General features: G+C 44.9%; 2 protein-coding genes across 2 annotated transcripts in view; one reads left to right on the top strand and one right to left on the bottom strand.

The window, feature by feature from the left end:
- The window catches only part of UNC5C (unc-5 netrin receptor C), a 257,162-nt gene extending 251,714 nt beyond the window's left edge, over positions 1 to 5,448 (top strand). Inside the window, exons 16-17 of the mRNA XM_067297086.1 lie at positions 4,619 to 4,797; positions 5,039 to 5,448. Coding sequence (XP_067153187.1) covers positions 4,619 to 4,797; positions 5,039 to 5,204 — 345 coding nt within the window. The 3' untranslated portion in view covers positions 5,205 to 5,448. The remainder of the gene's footprint in view (positions 1 to 4,618; positions 4,798 to 5,038) is intronic.
- Positions 5,449 to 17,438: 11,990 nt separating this feature from the next.
- The window catches only part of BMPR1B (bone morphogenetic protein receptor type 1B), a 30,003-nt gene continuing 29,104 nt past the window's right edge, over positions 17,439 to 18,337 (bottom strand). The window contains exon 10 of the mRNA XM_013951574.2: positions 17,439 to 17,897. Coding sequence (XP_013807028.2) covers positions 17,772 to 17,897 — 126 coding nt within the window. The 3' untranslated portion in view covers positions 17,439 to 17,771. The remainder of the gene's footprint in view (positions 17,898 to 18,337) is intronic.

Raw genomic sequence — 18,337 nt, 5'->3', positions numbered from 1 at the left:
CCTAACAGATTGCAGGAAAAGAGGAGAGTTAAGGAGCTATATCCCTTCCCATCTCTACCTGTTTAGTGTTTCCCATTTTGCTTCAGACTGCTGGGATGGACATAAGGGCTGGATTAAGTTGTTGCTCTGTGTCTTCTCTTGCATTTTCCCTTAGTTTTTCCCTCCACCCACTCATCTGGAAGGGAGCATCCCTCCTTCAAGGGAGGGAGGGCAAGGATGGTCTCCCTGCTGGTGCCCCCTCTCTGTCTACGTGGCGGAGCTCTCTGCCTACAGCTCCTCAGGAAGCACTGGATGTTTGGTCTCCTGGCAGGCCGCTGCACAAGGCTGCCATGCCTGACCTTTCGCTGGAAAGGGAGAAAGGAGAATAGGAAAATGTCATTACCATACATTCATGTGAACCAGTTCACTCTAAGCCCACACAATAAGTGCTGTGAAATAGAGAATATCAGCTGGGCCAGCTGCAATAGACTTTCTCCCTCAGACTCTGCTACTGCTACAAATCATGACTATTATCTTCAATACTCTTTCTTTTGACTGCTGATATTTTCCAGTAGAAAAATGATCATAGGTTTTGAAAAATCTTTACCATTGCTACTTAGCACCTGAAGATTTTTAGCCCCTTGGGGCAGTAAAACTTAGGGTTAGCCCTGAGCAATCAGTTCAGGTGTGAAGCAGTGTTGACTTCATTGATTATGCTGGTGGCTTTTGCGCCTGGTACCTCCCAGGTGCTGCCACAATTTTGAGGTTAGTGTCAGTCCTTAATCACCACTAGGTCAAGACAAAGGAACACAATAAAATCCTTTGAAATACACAGGTCAGAGAAGCAGGGTGAACAAACTCCTGTCGTGCTGAAGGGCTGCTCCTTTCTCTTTATATAGGATAGAGTGTGAGGGTAAGTGCATTTGGGAACTTAACCCACCTCCTACAGCAAACCCAGAACATGCCCTCATCTTGTATTGCTTTTATTTATTTATTATTTACCTTTTGTAGTTTACTTTCAACCATGTCTCCAAATCCCTTTGAAGATGAGTCACAGGGTGAAGCAGCAGAGGAGGCATCGGTACCATGTAGTTAGAGTATTTTGTGCAGCAACATCATTACCTCAGCTACTGAGAAAGATCAGACCAGCTTGGGAGCGACGAACACTGCTGGCTGACTTTGGGAAGGACAGGGAGACAACAAGCAAAAGTTACTTGTGCTGTAGGGCCCCGACGGTGTGCGTCATTACCCATAACATCTGCTCGGTTATTGGGTGTAAAGTTATATATTCAGCTGGGGAAAACACAACATTAAAGACAGATGGTAAAACAAGTATCATAAACAATTATTGTAATAAGTGCTGCATTGAGGTAATCTCTAATTTAACCTAAAGAAGAGAAAGAACTGAGAGTAACTTTAATGAAATGCAAGTACACACTATAATTATCCTCAGCTGCTTGTATGTAATAGGACCTGATAATAGATTCAGAGGGAATGGGATAATATTCCTGTCTTGTGCTGCGATCCCATCCAGCAGGGATGAATACAGTGAGGGAATAATGCTGCCATTAGCGAGGCTGCAGATCGCGAGAATTGCTCATCGCGCCTGGTACCGAGTGGCAGTCCCTAGCGACTGTGTGAGGGGCAGGAGGACCTTCAGCTGCTAAGGGCTGGCAGACAGCGCTGTGTCAACTTTTTTATTAAAAAAAACAAAAAACAAAAAAACCTCAGCTTGTTCGATGGCAAAAGTTGCCTGGAAACTTAAAAAAAACAATATGTATGCCTCTAGGTAAGACAGGCATAAGAGGAAGGAAGTTGTATGATAAAGACACTGGACCAGGTGTCAAGAAACCTTAAATTTAGTTCCTCGCTGTTTCTTCAAGGGAATAGGTCAATCATGTTGGGCTGTGTTTTGGTCACTGCTTTCAGGATGACATCTGGTTTGGTTTGGTTTTGGTGATTTTAAATTGTGTATGTTATTCAGAGAGCCTTGTTCCTTGTTGGGGAGGCAGGCATCTAAAATTTAGGCACTGCAGGACCTGCCTTGCTGGTGCCTTTGTTCTTTGCTGGATCTGCCTCAGTCACCCCGCGGTAAAAATATAATTATAGTGTTTCCCCCTCCATTCCTTTGTGGGCTTTCTTTTTTTTCCCCCCTCAAAGGCAGTAAAACTTTTGCAGTTGAAAGTGGCTTCTTCTGACTTTATGCAGTGTCTTCCACAGCATGACCTAGTCTCAGCTGGAACTTCTAAAATACCAACCTCTTAAGTGCCAAAACGTGTAAATAAGCGAGGAGAGAGAAAAGGAGTGTGATAAAGGTCCTTCACCCTTGGCTTTTGAAGACCTCTCTGGAGGTTGAGTGCTGTGCTCGGTGCTGACAGAGGGGTGCCATAGCCGGTACGTCTTCAGGCGTGTTAGCTGAGGACAAGGCAGCAGGGCATAAACCACCTTTGGTTAAAAATTTCACTGGCTAGCCAAAATTTTCATTATTTTTTTTAAAAAAGGCATATTTCTAGAGTGGAATAGAATTAAGTGAAGTGGATAAAGGAATGGAGGCAAAAGAGGTATAATGCTGTTCATTGCCCACAGGTATTGACTCTCCCCTCCTTTCTCTATATACTTTTTGCAGGGGGCGACTTAGACCCTGAATGATTGTTGTGAATATCTCCAGCTAACTTCCTGGGGGATTTGTGATGGCAGCTTAAACCAAGAGTTGTCTAGTTTTGAGACAGTTTGGGGTTTTACAGGGCCTTCCCAGCAGCCAGTTTTACACAAAGCAACAAGACAGCTTACAGAAGAGCAAACAAATTGACATTTAGCAACGAGCATCTTGCACTAGCTTTTCTGGTTGCTCGGGGCTGTGATCTGGCAGAGGCGAAGCTGCTCCCCCCCCATTTCTGCCAGCATGACCTCAGGCCGGTCACACTGCAAATGAGGATAATTGGAGACACAAATGAGAGTTGTAAAAGGAGAACAAGTCATGCTTGCCTTTTTTTTTTCCCCCAGCATGCTTTGATAGCTTCAGATGAGAAGGGCTTCATATGAGAGAAATGTCCCTGCTGTACAATCTAGCGGGCAGCGCAGATTGTGTTCAGCTTGGTTTTTAGCAACCCTGCAGGGCCTCATCGAGAAACTGCAGTTTCCTTGTACCAACATCAATATGTTTGGTGTCGGAAAGCAGCTCCCCATGTACCTTGGGTCCTGCGGTTTGGGGACCTGGCCCTCCCAGCCAGGAGCAGCCCTGTTGTTTTTACCTTCAGCTCCTGCTCGCGCTGTGGCTGGGGACGCACGCTCCACTTCAAGGCTGTTCCTGAATGCTTGGAGAAGAGCTGCGATACGTTAAGATGATCCCTAAAGAAGCTAATTAGTGGTGTGACTAGATGAGTAGATCAGAACTGCAAAAATCCTGACTTGAAATGCGTCTTCAGGGACGTCTTAAAAATCAGTACTCCCTCCGCCCTCCCCTCTTGCCCTACGCCACTCCTGGTCTTTGGGGTCAGCAAGCCACCAAGCCAGAAATACAGGAAGGGAAAGAGCTGTTGTGCTCACGAGGCTGCCCGGTCTCCCAAAAATCACCCAACAGCATGCAAAAGTTCCCAATTTGTGTGGGTGTGGGAGGTGATTCCTAAGCAAACTCAACCACCCAAATTTTCAGGAGCTGCCCACTACCATTAACGCCGGTCCCTGCTTCCACCTCCCTGTGGGTGCTCAATCCGCCCACTCGCTGTGCGGAGCGATGTCGATGGTGCGTGTTAAAGCTGGGAGCACCCCACCAAAGAAGGGCACCGGGGAGACTGTAGGGGACAGGTTGGCCTCGGGTGTGACGTTCCCATTTAAACACCTCTGCTGCCTTTCAGAGCCAAGCCAAGCTCTGGTCTTGGGGAGGAGGGCGGACAGCAGCGCTCCAAGTGCTCGCTCTGTCTGTCTTCAGCGCAGATTTAGAGCCACATAAAAATGATCAGCCTCCGCATCATTAACCATTTCTCCATGGTTTGTCCTGCATCAAAGGCCTCGGAGAGCGCCGGTGCTGCCCCACGGGGTGCAGGCAACGGGAGCAGCAGCCGATGCAACTTTGGGGAAAGCATTTCCACCTGTGGTCCAGCTTTCTGAGTGTACAGAGGACCTGGGGACACACGCACACCCGTGCACACGTGCCTGCACCCCCTTACCGCTTTATGTCGCCTTATACAGAAGGGCCGCTGCACAAAATAGTTAAATACTCAGCTTTCCTTATGTGTGGATCCTACCTTCAACCTTTGAGAGACTTTTTTTCACTCAAGTGGGGAAATCCCATTTCAGCCCTGGTAGTAGTAGTAATTTGCTCTAAAACATATCAAATGCCTGATCTTTCTTTATTTCAAGTAATTAATTTAATTAAGCAGGGCTCTGTGTTTTCCAGTTACAGTGTTCTTCACCCTCAATAAAAAAAAAAAAGAAAAATCTGCTGTCTATCCAGTCAGCTACAAATATTTCTCTTTTTCAACTGATTAACATAAATGCAACACAACTTGATTAGCAGAGGTCTGCTGCCCCTTTAATGCCAGTAAAAGCATTGGGCCTAGGAGGCCCAGAACTCTCCTGTGACAGTTTTTGCATTCAGCAATAACACTGCAGCGTTTTTTTCCTTCTTTTCCAACCCCAGGAACCTACTGGCATCGATTATCCTCTCATGGATTCGGCAGGCACCATCACCACGATCGTAGGGCCCAGCGCTTTCAGCATCCCCCTGCCGATCCGGCAGAAGCTCTGCAGCAGCCTCGACGCTCCCCAGACCAGGGGCCACGACTGGAGGATGCTGGCCCACAAGCTGAAACTGGACAGGTGAGCAGGGCAGCCCTCGCGTGCTCGAGCAGCAAAGCCCCCTCCCAGGTATGTGCAGCAGGCTCCGTGTAGGGTGCCGCTGAAATAGGTGATAGTGGACATACCTACAGCCTAGTCAAGCTGACCACGGAGGATGAGCACCCTGATGGTGCTGGTGGTGGGTATGGTTGGGATCGGCTGGATTTGTATAAATTCGCTTAACAGTCATGCAAAAAAAAAGTTTCCCGTTGGCTTGTTGCAGGTATCTAAATTATTTTGCTACAAAATCGAGTCCCACTGGGGTGATCCTGGATCTCTGGGAAGCCCAGAATTTCCCTGATGGCAACCTGAGCATGCTGGCAGCAGTTCTTGAAGAAATGGGAAGACACGAAACCGTTGTTTCTTTGGCAGCAGAAGGAAATTACTGATGTAGATTTGGCATGATCAGGAAGGACAGACACAGGGAGTGGTAATGCCCTGTTATTACACACAAGAATTGAAGAGAAAACCCAGACCAATGAGTTACACAAGAGATACTACAGAGAAGAAAGCAAGCAAACAAAAAAACCACAGCCCTGACCTTCACACGTGTTCTCCTTGTACATTATCACAGGATCTAAAAGAAATCATGCGAAGTTGTACCTTGAAAATATAAATCAACCTAACGTTCCTCTCGGCTTGGCTGTACACTGCTTGGTACAGGATTTTACAGTTTCCTAGGAAACGCTTTTTATTGCTATCCAGATATATGGATAAACTTTCTTAACAATCCCAGTTTCTATGGATGTTGTTTACATCAAATTCTGGACAGGGGTAAGGAGACTGTCCATGGCTCTTTATATTTTTTGTTTAAAGCCATTCTAGAAAAAGCTATGGACAGTTGGTTGTGGCTATTTCAGATTATTGGTTTCTGGTGAATTCAGACTTTGGCTACAATTCCACACATCAAGTGTCTCACAATGATCCTCCTGTCATTATTCTGTTTCCTAGACCTACTTGTAAAAAAACCCAGAGTTGCGGAGGTGTGCATCTGGAAAGCAGGTACTCTGGGTGCTAAGCAGGAACAAACATAACGTTCCCGTCCTTCCCCTAGGGAGTCCCATTGAGCCTTTGTGGAAAATAGCTGTAGGACAGTGGGAAACATAGGATGGGAGTTAATTTTCCATTCACAGCATAACACCCTTTCCATCCCTTTGTGATATGGGGGGCTGGATATGCAATTCAGACTGGTTAGGGAAAAAAGAAATCCAGAAAAAAATAAAAAAGAGATTTTCCTATGATAATTATTTACTAATTAGTATCTAGTGCAAGGATTATAATGATTACTATTATTATTATTATTACCATTCTTACTTTATTTCTAATTTTGTCAGCAGCAGGATGAATCATTCCCATTTTGACAGAACCTGTTGTCCCCTTCCTGAAGGTCTTCTAGGACATTTCCCACTATGTTGTCTGTCCTTCCCTTCTCCAGCCATTGTACGCGTCCTCCAAAGTCCTCTGCTAGCCCACAAGGGTTGCTCACATAGCATTAGAGTTGCTGTGCTTTATGCCAGCTACAAAGCCGGTTCAAACTGGTGAAGCTCCACAGAAATCACTGATCCGCACCAGCAAAGGATCTAACCCAGCATGTCTCCCTGCAGCAAACTGTGGCGCATTGCAACACCACTGGTTTGCCATTGCTTCTGGAAGCAATCCTACCCCGAGCTGACTGTGAAGGCTGGGGCGACCCCATACCCTGCTGTGATCCAGCCTCCCAGTCCAGATGCACGTAGCCCATCGTTTGGGAAGCAGATGTGCAAACATGTGGAGGCACTGACATTGAGCACCTGATCTGTGCATCCAAGGTGAGCCTCCAGGTACCTTGCTTTATTTTTAAGAGACTTGAGAGCCAGCAGCTCCCGTTAGCTTCAGATGGAGCCGGAGGCACTCACTCCCACTGAAAACCACCTCTTTGCCTAATGGCTGCGAAAGTCAAGGCTACTGGGCATAAGGGGAGTGCCCCTTTCTGGGCGAGAGCCACTCGCTGGATCTCTGTGGCTCTTCCCAGGCTGCAGCCAGGGAAGTCTCTCCCGCATGCCCAGTGCTGCGCGGTGGAGGCCAAGCTCTGTGCGTTGCAGCTCTTTGCTTTAGCTATACCCCCCCAGCTCCCAGCTTGTTACGGTAACTCTTGCACAGGGCATTGCAGGTCCCCATGAGTGGGACACATATTTGTTTCTGTGCCACATCCCTCTTGGCCTCTGCAAATGCAGGAAGGGGGAACTCGGCAAATGGAGCTAACTATTGTTTTTTTCAGTTGTCACTGCAAACATATTTCATTTTCTGCTCAGTGAAAAGACTGACTCTTTAGTACAACACAGAGCCTAGTATTTCAGTAGTTTTAATTCCAGTTTTGTTTATCCTTCACTTCCGCTGCAGAGAGCACTGCCTTCCCCAGCCCATTCACGCCAGCTTTGGAGGCATCCTCTGGTTTTTGCTATTGTACACACATGTGGGCATTGCCCACACATGTATTCTCCCATCACATTCTTCTCGACACTTGAGTTGTTTTGTTTTCTTTTGTTTTTTTTTTTCCCTAAGGCTTTCAAGTCTGCACCTTTAAAGGTAACTTTGAAAATGTCATTGGTCAAAATGAAAGGAAAATTTCATCTGACCTTTTTCCCATTTGACATTTCTGTAGGCTTGGGACTTTTTTTTCTAATTCTCAGCTCCCTGACACCAGTGGTGTTTTCATTAAAGGCTGGGCAGTGCTCACAAGCACCCCCTTTCTCAGAAGCAGTAACCCAGCAATTTACAAAGGATCAGACCAGGCTTCCCATCAAATTCAGAGCGCAGGGTGCACAGATCTTGGCTTTCAACATCTGTCCATATTTTGGCTCCGTAATCACCACCTCTGGAGAATGTGGAGTCCTTCCAAGGACTAAGTCATCCAGGCAGGTCATCCTTTTCATGAACCACCTTCCTATTTTTTTGACCTTAAGCAGCTGATCCAGAGCTCTGCTGCGTGAATGAGAATCTTGCTTCCATCTTCAGGAGGCTTTGACTTGGCTGCCAGCTCATCCCTTTTCCTACAGTTTTACCCTGCTCTTCCTCAGAGCGCTAAAACATCTCCTGAAGGACAGCTCTCCACTTTTCTTCTTATGCAACCTTCTGGTATAACCAGTTATACCTAGTTCGTTCTTCACCGGCTTTTGGCACCTTCCCCTCGTGGGCCCCATCTTTGGTCTCTGACGTCCGGACTGGTTTGGGCTCTCGGCTGGGAGCTTTCACTAGGTGGGCACCGTGCATCACCTCAAGCCTGTGCTCCTTTTGCCAGCTCTCCGCGCTCCCCCTTCCCACCCCGAGGCCCCCTTCAAGAAAAATAGATGAGTAACTTTCTTAAGACTTTCTGATTCTGGGTCAGAAAAAGAACTTTTTCCTTTTGCAGCTTCACTGTAAAAGGGATATATTGCATGGCAAGGGCTTGCTCTGATTTAGAGGAGCATCTGCAGCGGTGGATGGCAGTAAGCACCATTGCCTCTCTCAGCACAGGCACAGAATGAGGGGGGAGAAAGGACAGCAAGATTTGCTCAAAATACCATTTTTGGTGGGAGAAAGCTAGCAGCAGTCCTTCTCTCGTGATTGCTTGTACACACTGCCATCTCGTGGGGCAGAGCTCGAACTTAAACACCGATACCAGTGACTTCATTTAAGCCTGAGAAAAGTTGTCTTAGAAAAGACTTTTCTGTGAGGTGGCTCTTTAAAATGACAAATAATATTGGCAGACAGAACCGACTCTTAAGAATTGTTGTAACATTTTATGTCAGGTAAGCAAATTTGTTTTAAAAGATGACTGCAGGCTTCTTATCCTCCAGTTATTATTATTTTTTAAATGCTTAACCTTTTAGTTGTCCACCTTTGGTTATGATGTGCTCTAGCAGCTTTGCTGCTCTTCACACCGTCTCTTCATTACATGTTGATTGCTAGTGATATAAATAATATATATATATATTATATAAATATATATAAAATATCTACTGACTTCAAGGAAAATCTTTAATTTCTGATTTAGGATCACTGTTGGAGGCAGTCCTTTTCACCTGGTTTTGTTAAGTTCTTTTGTGTTGTGTTCTTGTAAAGGTGGCTGTCAGTGTATAGGGTAAGTCTATTTTTTTGTTAAGTTTTCTAATCACAGCTGATCCACAGTATCATGCTGAACAGTGCAAGACCTGTTTTAATGAGTCTTGAAAGTTTTGAGGCAGTTAGGGTCTCTTGAGTCAAGATTTGCTTCCATGGGAGACCGAGGCTTTTTCCATATCCCTGGCAGAAATGCAGACACTCATGAGACATGTTGGAGTCTGGGAGGCGCACAGAGCAAAACATGTCTGTTACTTGGGTTTCTTGCTATTTCTGTTGCTTACATATAGAATAAATGTATTTACATGCTGTAAGCCTGTCATTGTGGACAGTGTCCTAATGTCTTGTATTGCTACCTAAAATAGTTTCCTTTCGGTTCTCCTTTTCTTTTTCTTTTCGTTTTTTGGGGCGGGGGGGGGGGGGCATGGGGAAGGGAGGGATGGGGACCATTAGACCATCGTATGTTCTAGCCAAGTAGTTCCCACAGCACCGAGGTTAATTTTAAACAAGGTGATACTGGTGAGGTTTTTTTGATCTCATGTTCAGGGCACTTTGTAATGTACCTTAGTGAGTGTTCAGAAGTCTTTTCAGGTATTACTGGGACCCTCGTCTGGCCCCGGAGTGACTAATTGCTTGCAGGCTAGCTTAGCTAATATCAGACAGGGAAGAGAGGCAAGGGGCTGGTTTATGAACAAAACCCGAACCTTTGGCCCTTCTCCCGCAAGGACTCCAGTAAGGCATTGACATCAGGGTCGCCACTGTGATCCCTTCCTAGCTTGTGTGTGAAACCTTGAGTTTATAAAATGAGCTGCATTGCAGATTTTTAAATGCTGAAGCATGTAACGCTGACATCCTTTGAAGTGGGATTCTCACAGAAATGCAAAGTGTATGTCTATATATATATATATATATATATACACACACACAGAGGAAAAAATAGAGGACACCTACTGCTGGAGGCTTTTAGCTCTGATGTTGGTTGTGGGCATCCTCCATCCCTCTCATGACCAACTTCTGCTTGGGAAGATGAAGGTCAAAATTCAGTGCTGTATCATCCCTGCAAGGTCGGCTAGGCAGTACTGCGAGAAACAACAGCGTAAAAACTGGCAAGGAAATAGAGTTGGACTCGAACCAAAGCCACAGAACTGAGCCCTCAAGTTTGGTAGGTCGAGCTCCTCTCTTGAAAGAGGATCGTTTAGTTTATTTGCTTACTTGTCCTTTAAGCTTGGCACCTGTTCCCTGAAATCTGAAAATCCCTTTATCTGAAAGGCCTTTGATAAGCTCTGCCTGTACAAAAAAAAGCAATGATAATTCAGAGTTCCCACTAGCCTCTGTCACTGAATGGGTTCTTCACATATTCTGCGATGCTGGTTAAATGTATTTAATAGTGGTTTTAACTGTTTACAAAGAAATTAATTGCTGCGTGCACTGTACGCTGGGCCTGACCTTCTCTCCAAGAGCGTCCTGTACTCACAGCATCGAGGTAGCTTCTTGGCTGTCTTTGAAGAAGCGGGATGTTGCTTCTGCTAACACCCGGCCTTCGGGCAGAAGCGGGGGTGGGTCCCTGCCTCTCGCCAGCTGTGGGCTTGCAGCTGGGTGCCACAACAGCCCGTGGATGAGCAAAGCTCGCGCTGCGGCAGGAGCTGCTCTGGCTGGTTCCAGCTGGCTGTTGCTACAGCTTGCCAGCAAATTTGGGAGATCAAAAAGTGAGAATAAAAAGGAAAGTCAGTCTGGAAAGTAAACAAAATTAGAAAGAGTGGGAAGCAAAGCACTCTTCTCCCATAGTTCTTGTAAATCACCTTGCAAAAACACCCCTCCCCAACTGTGAGTAAATAACCTACTTTTTTGAAGTAGAGTGTATTAAGAGAGAGAGAGAGAGAGGTTATGGCATTACGTGGCATTACCATTTTGGCACATCTGTGTGGTTGACTTTTTTTTTAGTAATATATGTTCTGTCTGTTAATATTGAAGAGTGAAAAAAACACGCGAAGGTCGTACACTTGGTACCTTTCTAAAGCATAGAAGGAGGGCCCATAACAAGCGAAACGGCCGCGTGGCCCGGGCCGAGAAGGTTTATTGCGGCGCTCTCCCCTGTGGCTGCGTCGCAGCTGCGCTACGGCAGCGCCGCTAGGGTCCTGGGAGCTGTCTTCTTTGCGATTCAGACATGGAGAACTATATTTTGTTTGGTTGGTTTTTGATTTCCCTGTTGCTGTATCTTCTATGCAATTCCTTTTCTAAAGACTTACTACCGGAGAAGTGCTAGCCATTGCATTATTTGTATTGCTGTACAGTGGAGGTGTGGTTTACTAGTTCTGAGTGTGCCTCTTACCCCCCTCCCTTTTTCTCCTTCCCTCTGTTTGTAAATGCCTGCATTTATTCTGTCAGCCTGACATGTACAAAGTGTAAGAAAGAATTTTTAAACAGGTAATAAATTATATTTATAAGCAACTGGAAAAAAAAAAAAAAGCAACACTACCTTGTGTTCAATTGCTTAGTTCCTGGAAGCTTGGAAGGAATGAGGAGCCTTTTATTTATTTAAAAAAAAAATTATGTGCTCAACAGAATTGTTTCTGCACATAAAAACTTTCATAGTCTCACTCGTAAGATACTGTTCAGGGCACCAACTACCCAAGCATCCGTGTGCCCATTCCCAGCAATGTACAGCCAAATTAATCTCTGCATTTTTCCAGTGGGAGTGAGAGGCACTTCCCCAGTACAAACACGTGGCTTCTCCCAGCCGAGACGCGGGGCCTGGGGTGGGGGAACAGTCCTCTCTCAGACCTCATCGCCCGCTCAGCTGCGGCCTGAGGAGGTCGAGGAGCTGCAAAGGTCTTGCCCGCGCGCTGCCGGAGGCAACGCTGCCTTCCCGCTCCCGGTGAGCGCAGGCGCTTCCCGCCAGCCTTTCAGGCCTCTTCAAGCACTGCATGCCCCCTTCCGTGCCGGAAAGAGGGAAAGCTGGGAAAACGCCCGGTCCTCGCCATCTCATACGCCAAGAGACTAGCAGCCCGACAGCACCACGGAGTGGTGCGCTCGCCCCCGGGCTCTCCCTGCAACGACGAGGAGGCAGTGAAGTCAAAGCAGCCACGCAAAATGGAGTTAACAGCCCCAAAACTGAGCACCGGGTGGTAAGTGTATTTGCCAGGTTTGTGAGAACCTGAAGTGCAGCCCGAAAAGGGCAGACCTTTAAAAATCAGTCTCCCTTTCTGCTTGGCTTAAAGCAAGATATTCCCAAGGTTTAAGGTGTCTATATTCTACTTTCCTCTCATTGCTGTTCTTCATATGAGCTAAAACGGCTGGCAAACGAGGAAGGCTGCGTGACAGCTACTCCTGAATGTGGGAGACCACCGTGGGTGTGCAGCACGTCACTGAAGTGTATCGATAATGCAAGGTAAACTCTGGGTGATGGCTCCTTCCTTTCCCCAGCTTCTATGCTAAAAAAGAGCATGTGGGCAATCACTGCCCTTTGGCTCCTGCAATTTACTCGTAGGGAGTGTGGAATAAGTTATCGCAGGAGGCCAGGCAGAGCAAACTACCCAGTGCCAGCCCACTCTGGTGGGCTCTTGCAGCTGCCGGGGCTGGTGGCTGCCAGGGCCAGTAGGTTATTGAGCCAACACTTGAATATTTGTTCTGGCCTGACCAAACAGATTCGTATCAGTGCCTCTCCAGTAAAAAGGAATAACTGAGCCACTTAAATTCCAAGTTACTGGCTACTTTATTGACAGTGTACAGAATTAATCGGTGACCAAGGACAAGGACTTGAATGGCCCCATATGCCTTTCTGGCCAGGTCAACCAGGGGGACTCCAACAGAGGAAAGCTGTCAGCCTGCTCATTGACAGTCTTGACTATAAGTGACCAGATTTGGGCCAAGTTCAGTGCCCATTTGGAGGATACTTTTATAACAAAGAAGATGGTTTGATCAAGCAGAGTTCTGGGACAGAGGCTGGACCAGGTCTGTGGCCACCCATTGCTTGCTTACCTTGCTTGGGCCCAGCCAAGGCCAGAGCCATGGAGATCTGCTTGGCAATATTTGAACTAGTAGAGCCCAGAAGTTCATCCTGTGGATACATCTTCATAGACACATTATTTGGGGCAGTCAGCATCCAGAAGCAATACTGGGCATTGCTGAAGCATGTTGAGCACAAAACATAGCTGCAGCGAAGTTCTAGCTACAGGTTTACTCCATCTGAAAACCACCAGACCTTTGGCAACGTGGAGGGAGAGCTAGTTTTCTTTCATTTTATCTTAACATTATCTTTTCTGGTATAGGAATAGGCAGCTTATATATAAAAGCTACTTAGGAAGAGGTAACATATATAAAAGAGGACTTGGAGCTCCTACATGAAAAGAGACTCTGTATCTCAAGGGACATGAGGCATAACAATAGAAAATTAAGGAAAAAAGAAAGGATAGGAGGAACAGACACAGAGCGGTGGGAAACAGCCTGAAAACTATGTGATGCAGTGAGCTGTGGAGAGCTGAGGGCAGACATGGAGCTGTAAGGGAAGGGTAGGATCCCACACGCCACGTAACAAATGTGGGCAAAGCCAGCTGGGACCTTCTTCAGCAAGCATGGTCCTTTCCAACCCAGGTATGGCCCGACCAAGTGACTTTGGAAATGCTGATTGAAAATAACTGAAAGGATCTGCTGCTGAGTACGAGACGACACGGGTCAAAGTAACGTGTCTGCAGGGCATTAGTCATGGGCAAAATTTGGCCAGGCTGCCACTTCCCTTTTTTTTGCTGAGACATAGGGCTGGAAAATCTAGGTTTTGTCTATCCATAGATTACCTTCTATCCCTGTTGTGCTATTAAAAATAGAAATCATAATTTGTGAACATTTGGGGGTAAAAAGGGAAGAGGAGCCTCACAAAAATATTATTCAAATGCCATATTTCTATAATTTACATAATCATCCACAAATTGCAAGTGACTGCTCTGTAAGTGATAACTTGTATTTTAATTACTATTTCTCTCTTCACTGAGCTGTGAAAGGGGTGATGCTTTTTTTTTTATGTCACTGGAAACATATGCAATATCTTACAGTTTATTTATTTGCTCTAAGGTAAAAATCTTTAAAAAACATCATATATAAAAATGAGGCATGGTCAAAATAATCTAACCGGTGAAAAGAAACCCAGAAGTAGTCTTTTTGAGTTATGTGAAGAATAAACGAAAATAAAAAAGTAATCTCTTTCATGGGGAGATGGAAACAATTTTATTTGGGGAATGTTAAAACAGCCATATATAATTTGAACAAATACAACATAACAGTTTGCTCCCCATTTTTTTCTAATTACAGTATTTACAGGTTTCATAAGGCACTGGTTCTCAAAAAAGAACACAAATTAGTTTCTTAGTCTTTACATCGTTAACCTTTTCTTTAAAAGAAATAGTTTTGTTTGTGCTAGAGATGGAATAGCAGTTGCTAGATGGCATCTCTCTTCCTTTTTTTTTTTTAATTCTTCTCCCAATCTATCTTAGCTATGCCAATAAGTCATTAAACTAAACTTCCTTCGGTGTTTTTACATTTGAAAACTGTATTTCAAAACCTGCTGGCACTGAAGCCACGAGGATCTTAGCCCTGACATCCAAGTCCTAATCAACAGGCACTGTGAAATTACTGAAGTCTGGAAGTGACATTAAAAGACTGTACAGGTGGCAAAATAAAAAATACATGTACTAACATGAATTCACTGTACATGTGGAACCATTGTAATTATTACATTGTGTGCGTTGCATAAAATTAACCATTCATCTGATAACTCAGATATCACAGTGCTAGAACAAATGTCTTACAAGCTTAACTTAGGTCGTTTTTCTGGCCTGAGGAATATTCCTTTAACAGTATCATTGATTACAGTAAGTATGAGATTTGAGGGCTGAATCTGGCCCTTTTGGTCTTGGGAGAAAATGGACAGAAACTAGTTACATAACTGCAGACCCTTTGTTTTCTTGGATGTGTGTCTCCTCATATATGTATTTATTTTCCTACATAGCACTGTTGCAGTGATTTGTCATTTATGCATTTTCATAAATAAATATTATGTTTTATTTAGTGCTTTATCATCCATAATAGTTTACTCTTAATCCACATACTGGAGTGATTCCAGACTTCCAACTGAATATATATATATATATATATGTATATATATATATATATTCTTTTATATATATATAAAACACATAAACTTGAACATTTAACATCATACACACATTACATGACCTATCAACCAGTATCTTAGATCCCTTCCTTCTGGAGCAAAAAGGCAGGACTCGGTCAGAAAGCCTGCAGGCGGCGAGCTGGGAGCATGAAACCGGGTTTTCCATCTGCATGGTCGTGCAGCTCTGTCCGTGCGAGGGCAGGGGCGGAGGAAATTTCACGTTGCTGTTTTTGTGAGCGCAGAGGACTGGATCTGGCCGTCAGCCTCGAAGCAGTGCGTTTCCCACCTGCATCATCGGAGCAAGCTCCCCGGGATCACATTTATCTCATAAGCCAACACGTACGAGGGCAGAAGGCAAAACGAATGAATCTCCATTCAGGACCTCAGCGCGACAATTCCCACCTACACCAAAAGCCCTTGGGTAGGTTTCCCCTCCCGTGTTACGCTCACACATGTTGGATATTTTTGACATTTTTCTCCACTTTTCACCCCTGCTCGCTAATCGTCAGTGAGGCTCCATTCAGAGGGATGATTTATAGCAGAAACCCCACAACTCAATTCACTAAGCAGACAAAAAGATACAGTTTGAAGAGAGGCTGGGCTATTCTCCTCACTTTGGGCCAGAAATTTTCAAGTAATGGCACCTAAAAAGAGGACCAAATTCTGCTCTCACATATGCAAGCACCACCGATTTCCCCGTGGGGCCAGGATTTAGCGTACTATTAATTGGCAGAGATTTTCTTTCTGTGTTGCTTAGCATTCTTGGGGTACTGGCAGGGAAACTGCAAAAAAGCACTCAATTAACGAAAGTCCTCTGATCAAACTTTTTAACACCCATAATCATGCAGGTCTTGCTGGTTTGCTTGAACCTCGCACATTTTTCTCTATTAGCTTGAAAGTATAAAATGGTAATTTTTCAAACTCAAAATACCTTCAGGGAGCTCTGAAGCCGAACTCCAATTATATTTACCTAGCTACCACAAATAAATCAGTTTTGTCCAAAAAAGGGGAAAAGAAGCACTACATAAATGCTGAGGATAAATCCAGCATGTCAATTATTTCAACTCTCATAATTAAAGCAGCATTTGCAACAACTTGTTTCAAAATTAAACTGAACACCATCTAGAGAAACAGGCCATAGGCAGGCAGAAAAACAAAATAAAGGTAAAACAGTAACTCCCATGCAGCTCAGCATTGCCAATCTGATGAAGAACAGAAACCTTTCCAAAGAAAATGCTTTGGATGGAGTATTTCGCCTTCCTATTACCTCTCGTTTCCCCTTCCATAGTTTTACCCTTCCAACAACTGCTGTATCCCCGGGAAGGAAGACTGCAGAAAGGCTGGTAAATCCGTTTTGCATTGCCGTTCTCCTCTATAAGCCCCTCTTCTGGGAACTGTGGTGCTACGCAGCCCGCAATCTGGCGGCAGGACCCGTCCCTGTGCAACGGCTCCCAGAGCCTTCGAGGCCGCTCCGAGGCCATCCAAAATAATAAGGCGGCCAAAGTTCAAGCCAGAAGTTTAGTTTGTGGTGCCCTAAAACATGCATTTATTTCGGTATCTCGAATTTTCTTTTTTCTTTCACATAAAAAAAGGGAATGTGGATTTTTTTTCCAAACTCTTTTTGTACACAAATATCTCACTTCTACACAAATAAAAGAACAAGTTAATAATTTTGCCTCACAACAAACTTTCTCTTACCCAGCGGTTTTGTATGTAGGCCAGCGCAGTTTCATTTACCAGCGGTTTCTCTCATTAACGAAAGGCTGGTAAGAAGATCTAAACGTGTACTTCAGGGGACTCGCGCCTCTCATTTCCGCTCATAAACAATACATTTTATTTTGCAGTGGGGAGAAAAGCACTCAGAAAAAGGGCACTTGTTTATTATCCTGGCACCACATCCATGAGACTTCCTAACAGAGCTAAAAACATGAAGGGCTGCGGGGAAAAAAAGAGAAAAAAAAGCAAGTCGCACTGAACCACATTCGCTCTCTGGCTTCTGATTATCTTAAATGAAGTATGAGCTCCCCCGTGACGGGCCACCTACCGGGGCTCAGCAACCCGCGGCTCTAATAGCAACTACTTTAATTGGCCTCTCGCTATATTGTGAAAACCACTCACATCCACAGCGCTATGGAAAGTGGGCTCCATAGGTAGGTGCCTTTTAACACGGTTTCTATTACAGCTTCTCTGAGCTTCACAGACTTTCTCTCTCTCTCTCTTTTTTTTTTTTTTTTAATGCTGGAGTGCAATAGTCTCTCTATAAATGAAAAAGTCACTTTGCTTTCATTTTTCAGCACGGTTTCTTCCAATTTTTTTAATGTAACAATATACATCTTTTTTACTTCTAACCAAAAGTTTTATTTTCATAAAATTTAAAGCAGTATCTTTTTAAACAATCAAAATAATAATAATAACAATAATAATAATAAAATAATAAGTGGCTTTCATGGAAAGCAACACGCATAACCTTAAACCAGTTACTAAAACTGTATTTCCCCATGTAAACAAGGGCAGAGAAGCCTCTTCCAAACTTGGATGTCGAAATTTGGCTGATTTTGCAAAGGATACTCTCCTCAGAAGCTGTCAGACAGTTGTTCTTAAATCCGACGGCATTCGAGGTGCTTCTTACGAAGGCTTTCGATGCCTCCCTATGACTTCTTGACGGCGAGAGAAAGTCCGCTTCGGTGGGCTTTCGCACGGGCTGCCTTTTGCCGGATCAGAGTTTAATGTCCTGTGACTCTGACATTTTGGCAAGCGTCTTCTTGACCCGCAGGGCCGTGAGGCGGGACGCGGGGTTGTGAGCCCAGCACTCCATCATCAGCTTCCCCATCTGGCGCAGGCACTGCGGGGGCAAAGGCAAGAGCAGGTCGCGCCCGGGCAGTGGAAGACCAGGCTGCTGCTGGTGGCAAGACCGAGAAACTAGAGGAAGAAGGTCTTGCCTAACAGCAGCCGAAAAATTGCTCTTAGAAAGCAGCGAAAAAATGCTGCCTTCTACTGCTTTTCAAGAGCTTTTTTCTGTATATTAAATAGAGCTCTCAAAACATGGCAATTACTCTAAAATTTATGACAACCTCTAGTCTATATTTGGCTGTAAACTCAACAAAAGCACTTTTCTTATCTTCCCTTCCCCAAACCCTTGCAGAAAATTTCACTTAGCACGGCCACCATAAACATAGCTTTGTACGGAGAATGCCTTGCTGGAAATTCAGTGGAATTAGCCTTCCTCCGGCAGCACCCAGGCCCCCGGGAAGTGGCATAACATCAACACGCAGCTTTCCCAGC

The sequence above is a fragment of the Apteryx mantelli genome, chromosome 5 (assembly GCF_036417845.1).
Source record: "Apteryx mantelli isolate bAptMan1 chromosome 5, bAptMan1.hap1, whole genome shotgun sequence".
NCBI classification, from domain to species: domain Eukaryota; kingdom Metazoa; phylum Chordata; class Aves; order Apterygiformes; family Apterygidae; genus Apteryx; species Apteryx mantelli.
This window is presented reverse-complemented; position numbering and strand designations above follow the sequence as displayed.